The sequence below is a fragment of the Cryptomeria japonica genome, unplaced genomic scaffold, assembly GCF_030272615.1.
Source record: "Cryptomeria japonica unplaced genomic scaffold, Sugi_1.0 HiC_scaffold_214, whole genome shotgun sequence".
NCBI lineage: Eukaryota > Viridiplantae > Streptophyta > Pinopsida > Cupressales > Cupressaceae > Cryptomeria > Cryptomeria japonica.
In genome coordinates, this window is record NW_026729036.1 from 128,637 (window position 1) to 136,272 (window position 7,636).

The 7,636-nt window shown below is 36.7% G+C and overlaps 1 protein-coding gene across 1 annotated transcript; it reads left to right on the forward strand.

The window, feature by feature from the left end:
• The first annotated feature begins 4,860 nt into the window (after nt 1-4,860).
• LOC131868738 (protein HOTHEAD-like) lies at nt 4,861-6,778 on the forward strand. The gene is made up of 4 exons (XM_059215658.1): nt 4,861-4,942; nt 5,031-5,663; nt 5,813-6,638; nt 6,736-6,778. Exons 1-4 carry the CDS (start codon nt 4,861-4,863, stop codon nt 6,776-6,778), a joined length of 1,584 nt encoding a protein of 527 aa, XP_059071641.1.
• Nucleotides 6,779-7,636: the final 858 nt, after the last annotated feature.

Genomic DNA, 7,636 nt, shown 5'->3' on the forward strand with positions numbered 1-7,636 from the left:
ACTAGGTTTGGATTTTAACCTCGTATATGTGAAGAATAGACTTAATAATAATGCCTTTATGAAGTTACTTGCAACATATATAACATTCAATGGGGTGGATAAAGGTAACCCTGGGTCAGCTGGCTGAGGGGGAGTTGCTTGTGACCATGATGGTAGGCTTGTTTCAGTAGGGGTGCTTCAGTAGGGGCAATCCCACTGGGCGCCTAGACAAACCACCATATTGAAGCTAAAGCTTCTTACACTGGGTTACATATGGTGATCAGAGAAGGGTTCAAAAAAGTCTGGCTCAAGAGTGATTCTCTAAATATCATCAGGTGTGTTAGTGAGCAAAGTGAGCCCAGCTGGACCATAATTCAATTAATTCAAGTTTGCCATATCATGATTAATAAAATTGATGATTTCATGATCTCCCATGTTTATCGGGAAGGTAATAGGCCAGTGGACCACCTGGCTAACATAGGTGTGGATTATGTGGACATGCGATGGTGGACGGGAAAGGAAACTTTCTTGATACAATTGTGCCAACTGACGAGAAAGGACACTGAATGCATTGGCCAATCATATCTCTTTAATAATTTTAGAATGCCAAATGAATTAAATCTTTCATGGGATTTTCGTTCAAATTCCAAAACCAAGTTTTCTATATCCTTGTTTTGTATCTGGTTTTTCATTGCTTGGCTTTGGTTGGGTTTCCATTGTTGCAAAGATAACTTTCTAATGGGAGGTGACAAGAACATAATGGAACCTACCTCCTATGAGAAATGGGAAAAGAACAGAGGGCTATGGATGGAGATTACTGATGGGGTCCTTGTTTCATATCTTGACAGGCTTCATGGCAATGATCCAAAAGTGACAGAGGATTTTGTGAATGGTTTGGAGAAAGGCATCCTCACGAGGTTTGGAGTGGAGTTTAGAATTGATGAAACCTTCGTCATGGAGATATCTTCTTTGCAGATGGAAGGCAACAATTTCTATAGAGAAAGGAAGGTGGTGAAAGAAGCCATTGCGGCTTTCTTTGACAAAGATAGCGAGAGGAAATGGGTGAAAAATATGAAGGACGGCGACTATAACAGGAAGGAACTGAAATTACTTTGGGCGGAGATGGCCGCAGTGATTATGAGGTACATTACTCTTGATAGATGCTATGCCAATATTATCTCTTACCACTTTATGATATTAAACCATTTAGGGCAAAACAAAAGAATTTCTTTGTCTTTCTATCTGTTATCTTCTCTTGAAAATAGCTTGGTGAATCATGCCAAAAACGGTGATAACCCTGTTCTGCATGAGTGATGCAAAGGCTCTTGTCCATGACTAAAATCATCTCTCCATATCAGGTTCAGACACACATCAATTTCTTTTGTAGCAACACTCACCTAAACACACCTCAAATACATAGGTTTTCTCAAACCAATAGGCTACACAAACCACCAAAAGTAAACATCAACTTCACAAACTCAATCCAATGCTCGGAATACATTTCATTAGGCCAGTTACACATGTCTAAGGACAAATTAAGACTCAAAAACACTCAGACTTCGCCAAACCCTTATATCCTACTCACACAAGCCACTTCCCTATGAGGACGCAACTTGTCCATAAACTCACCTCACAATGCCAAAATCTACACGTCAACACCTTTAGACACTTTGGAATTATAATTTTGATATTTATAATGACTTCAAATGGTCCCTTGGACCTTATACAACCTTAACACAACATTGAAAACAAAACAAGACATAAAAACATTAATGAGCCCTTTCAAAGCCTAGGTGCTCCTGCACCAATGAGGGGCTAATCATGCTCATCATGCAATATGCAAAGGATCATGGGGTTAAACCCTCACGAGCGGTTAAACCCCCCACATCTTCGTCCAACAATGATGTTCATTATGTGTAAGATATGGAGATGGACAAATAAGAGTCTGGTATGGCTATGGACTGGTGGGAACTCAATGTCTCGGATGATTCGATATGTCGTCCCTCTTAGTAGGAGGGCCCCCAATGAAATATTACACCTACCACTGGAAGAAGCAGAAGAAAAAAAAACCCCAGAAGGGCTGCCTGTAAGTATAAAAACCCAAATTACAAGATTCGGGGCGACCAAATACGAAGAAGTCCAAAACTGGAAAAATTGGGGAAACCAAGGGAAAGCAGAAGGAAATAAAGCTGGAAATCCCCATTAGCGTTGAACAGGGGGAACAGGGGAAACAGGGGGATACCCAAAAAGATTCTTATTTTGGTACTCTCCTTAACAGCGCTGTCAAAAGCCAGGAGAATTGCTTTCTTTGGGTCAGTAAGGAGATTAATTTGTTAAAGGATGGAATTAAAGATATCATTAACAATTTCACTGAGATGCCCATGGAAAGCAGGACGAATAAACTTCTCTGAATGACACAGGAACTCATAGAAGATGTAAAGACCATGAAAATAGATCAGGAATCAAGGATTGGTCAGTTGGAGATTAGCTTATAAGAAATTAAGGGTAATCTGAAGAACCTGGTGGATATCAGTAGGGAAGCCATGAATAACAGTGCTCGGGGTCTTAAAAAGGTAAATGCGATGATAGCGGATCAAAGAGCTTAGACCAACAGAAGCATTCCATCCTCTGACATCAAACGGAAGAAGAGAATCCAGGAACCAAACTTGCAGGGTACGAGACTTCAAACCACCACAGGTCCCTATACAAGGACTAGAAGCAGGAACCAGGAGAATAATACCTCCAGGTTCATCATGGATGAGCTCGAGGACATCAATAAGAGGGTCACTCAAAAGAATTCAAAGATGAAGTAATCTCTGGTCGAGTGAGTAACTTTAAGTTTTTTCTTGTTCTATTTTTTTTTTTGTTGTGTAGGTTTGGTCACTGTTTCCGTGGTTGTTATGTCATTGGTTACAGACTAGTTAGTGACTTCTTATGTTTGTTGTGCTCTTTAACTTTGGGTTTCAGGTCCCTGTAAAACCCATTTATCTCAATCAAAAAAAATCCATCTATAACATTCACAAGATAAGATACCACTCGTAGTTATACGAACAACCTCACCTTATAACTATTTATATAGCAACAATAGGATTATATTTTAATTATAAATTATCAATAAGTTAAATTAACTCGCATAATTGTCCTATGTGTGGACATTACAAGTCCCAAAAAAAATTCTCATCTATAACTATTCAATCTAGTTAGAATATGTATCAAATTGATGTGAAAACTGTCTTCTTGAATGAGAACTTGGATGAAAAATTATATATGGTGTAGCCTCAATTTTTGTAAGTTATTAGGTGTGAACATGTAGTTTGCCAACAAATTACGGCTCCTACATTATTTCCTAAGAGTTGAGTTTTGATAATATGATTTTAGCATCTTTACAATTCAAATTATATACGCCATAAATCTTTTGGATCATTTTGGAATTGCAAATCGTAACTCATATTCTCCAAGTATTGAGATTGAGTTGAAGCTATAAAAATAGGTTACAACTCCCTTATCAGTCAAGAGCAGCAAGCACAACCTCAAAGGTCATTTTCATTCTGCTGGAATGAAGTTGACCTTTCTAAAGATGGATGCTTTGCTTGGAGGATTCTAACAAAAGACAAATTAATCAAACTTGGGATTGTTGATCCTTTTTGGTGTGTTCTTTGTGGATAGGCTCAAGAGGATGTGGATCACCTTCTATTACAATGTTCCTTTGCACAGTCCTGTTGGGCTCACATCATTAATAAAATGAATTGGATTTATCCCTTATCAAAGAATCTCTGGGATATATTCACAAATTGGCCTTCACTCTATCATCAATCATTTTTTTCTTGCATCTGGAAATTCATCCCTCCTATGATCACCTAGTGGGAAAGAAACAAGAGGATCTTTAGATAGGAACCTTCAAGCTTATCTCGGGTCTTGCAGAAAATTGAAACTTCTATTTCAGAAGTAGTAAATGCATATGTAGCAAAATCCAAATCAATCAACTCTTCGTTTTCAGATTGGGATTAAAAAATCCTTCAATCCTGGGAACACATTAATCTCCCTTTTACGGGAAGCTCTTTCCAACCCCCCAAAAGAACAATAGATAGATTAAAAATCAATTGGATTCGTCCTCTGAAAGGTAAGTTAAAGTTAAACTTTAATGGGGCAACCAAACACAATGCACGCAAAGCAGGTGGTGGGTGTGTAATTAGGGATCATAAAGGAAATATTCTTGTAGCTTCAGTACTTCCATTCCTGGATGGTTATAATAATATGGCAGAAGCACATGCCCTTCTCCAAGGTCTCTTGTTGACTAAATCCTTTCAAATTTCAAACATCTTAATTGAGGGTGACTCTTTGCATTATCAATTCTTGTAGAAAGAGAATCTTGCACAATTGGAGCATTCAATATGTGTTGCAACAAGTCTGGCTGACCGTATGTTAATATGTATAAACGTAGATAGACGTTGACCATATGTTAATATGTATAAAATTACGAATGAAACCGTATGGGCTGCAAGACAGACATGTTACATTTCCACTTGCCCTTGACTGGACTTGGTAAAAGACTCTTATGCAAGATGGTCCATTATTTTATTGTTTTAATTAAACCGAAGACAGTGGAGGGATGATAATTCAACAATAATTGGTTGACAAAATTTATTTCATTTTCTAATTTGAACTTTTCAATCACGGGATTTGTTTGACAAAACCACCAAGGACAATATAAAATTTGGATAAATATGCATAGTAAATTCTCGATACTATCCATATGGATAGATACGCGTGAACTGTTCTTATTCTATTTCAAAGACAATATCTATAAATAAGTGCAACGATTGCAAATACATCACAAAACATTCATTCGAAGAAAAATTAGACTGGTTAATCACATTCAGTATGGAGAAATTATTTCTTCTGATTTCATGCCTGCTGATGTTTACACATCAATTCTGTTCAGAAGCAGCAACATCTAATCCGGGTGGGTAAAAACTTTTGTTTGGAATCAATATAGTTGTTTCTTAGCATAGGATTGTTTTTGACATTGACGATTCTGTGTGCAACTGCAGAGTACCCATATTCGTTTATGACAGCAGATGCTCAAAAGGCAGCTTCAAGATCATATGATTACATTGTGGTTGGAGGAGGTACAGCGGGATGTCCCCTGGCAGCAACTCTCTCACAGCACTACTCTGTTTTAGTATTGGAGAGGGGAGACTCTCCTTACGGAATTCCCGATGTGGAGGATTTCAGAGGGTCTCCCACAACTAATCCCAAAGTAGCGCAGGGGTTTGTCTCAGAAGATGGAGTGCAGTTGGTACGGGCGAGAGTTTTAGGAGGCGGATCAGCCATCAACGGTGGAGTCTACAGCAGGGCGAGCACTGAATATATTCGGAAAATAAAGTGGGATGAGAAACTTGTATATGAGTCATATGAATGGGTAGAACGGTTGAATGCCTTCCAACAATACAAGCTTTCTACTTGGAATTCTGCTACCAAGGATGGGCTTCTTCAAGCTGGAGTTCTTCCTTACAACGGCCACACTTTCGATCATTTGGTTGGCACCAAGATCAGTGGCTCAATCTTTGACGAGAATGGAAAGAGACATACAGCCGCAGATCTACTCCAGTATGCAAATCCAGAAAATATTGTAGTTCTTCTCAATGCTACTGCCAGCAGAATACTCTTCAGTTTGGGATCAGGTACCAATTCATATTTTGCTTTCAGAATTCCCCTACCCTACTTTACTTTGATGAGTATTCCTTTTATTCTTTTACAAAATATTCAAAAATATATTTCATATATCCATCTATGTGTATGCATGTAATATTATCAACAATCTATATTGCAGGAAAGCCAAAGGCTAGCGGAGTGGAGTTCAGAAGCAATAATGATGGTCTCATTTATCAAATTTCACTTAACCAATTGTCAATCAATAGTGAGGTGATTTTGTCAGCAGGAAGCATAGGTAGCACTCAACTTCTCCTCTTAAGCGGAATTGGTCCAAAAAGACAACTCAAAGAAATGAATATTCCTGCTCTTTTAGATTCACCTTTTGTAGGTAAACAAGTTCAAGATAATCCTAGTGCAGCCTTTACTATAGCATCCTCGAAACCACTTGAAGATTCTTATTCACAATTAGCGGGCATTTTAGACAATTCCCAAAATTACATCGAAAGTGGTAGCCTTGTCCAACGGAATAATGGTACAAATACACAATATTTAGGTGTTCTTGATATTAAGTTGGCATTTCCCTTATCAAGGGGTGATCTTTGGCTTAAAAGCGTAGACCCTCGAGATAACCCCTATGTTCGTTACAACTACTATTCACACTCTCTTGATCTACAAAGATGTGTGAAAGGTATAAAAGTAATGGTTAATCTGAGTATGTCATCTTCTATCCAAGAGTTTGCATTTACTGATAGTGGAAATTCCAAAACACTCCAATTCCTTGGAATAGCATTACCAAAGAATCAATCAAATGATGATGCCTTGGCGAAGCTTTGCAAAGAGGCACTAGGGACATTTAACCATTATCATGGAGGTTGTCAAGCTGGTTTAGTGGTTAATGAAAGATATCTGGTGAAAGGTGGTGATAATCTCAGAGTTGTGGATGGCTCAATTTATAAGGATTCCCCTGGTACCAACCCACAAGCCACAACCATGATGCTTGGAAGGTATTTATTTTTATTAAAAAATTTATTGCATTATTTCTTTTTCGATTCTCACAAAATATAACATTAACAATACATTTTGATCATGCAATATGTGCAGGTATATGGGAATTCATATCCTTCAAGAACGCACAATCTCTTAAAAATATGAGAAGACCATGTTGAAATAATTGGCACGCTTGTTGTGCTCACATTCATTTATCATAGAACTAAATAATACCAAACATGGTAATGTTTTTGATAAAGTGTGAAATTGTAAGTAATTCAATTTTACCTCTCATTTCCTATCAATATAAATATTTTCCAAGATAGCACATTGTTATGAAATTTACAAGAATAAATTTAATTTGAGCTTTGATTAACTTTCATACAAAAGTGCACTTTCTTTTTTAATTGAATTGATATTATAACAAAAATACATGTTCCAAGGTTTTATGAATAAAGGAATGCATAATTTTTCTTATAATTTATTGTTATATGATGATGTAAATGTAGAAGTGTTTAATTTGGTATTTATTTTTTACACTATATAGTACTTCTTTTTTTGTTTTGTTGGTTTGATTATAAGTTATGGTGAGATGTATGTTTTTTAAGAAAATCATGTTAAATAAATTTACGAAATGAACATGTGAAAAGGATAAAATTATTACAATGTCACTTCTTGGCCAAAATGTTTGTGCATAACATAACTAAAATGAATTGTACAATAGTATGATCACAAATTCTGCATACCCATGCCATTTGTCATTTAGTTTTATGCCTATTTTGAACAAATATATTAATTCAAATACCCAATCGCAAATGACACAATAGTGTGTGAATTTGGGCTCATTTTACTAGCCTCATGACCTATTTGTAAACACAAATATCTATATAAACCTAGCATTAAATAATATATTAACAATAGACACGCCACTAAATTCATTTTACCTACATTGTTATCTCACTTCTCTAAACATATACCTCCATTTCGGTTCTTTCTACCTAGATCTAACTTATAT

Excerpts from the sequence above, each read along its gene's own strand:
- LOC131868738 (XM_059215658.1), top strand. The coding sequence starts at position 4,861 with ATGGAGAAATTATTTCTTCTGATTTCATGCCTGCTGATGTTTACACAT. Across the intron at positions 5,664-5,812 it reads ACTCTTCAGTTTGGGATCAG|GAAAGCCAAAGGCTAGCGGA; the intron begins GTACCAATTCAT and ends TCTATATTGCAG. Across the intron at positions 6,639-6,735 it reads ACAACCATGATGCTTGGAAG|GTATATGGGAATTCATATCC; the intron begins GTATTTATTTTT and ends CAATATGTGCAG.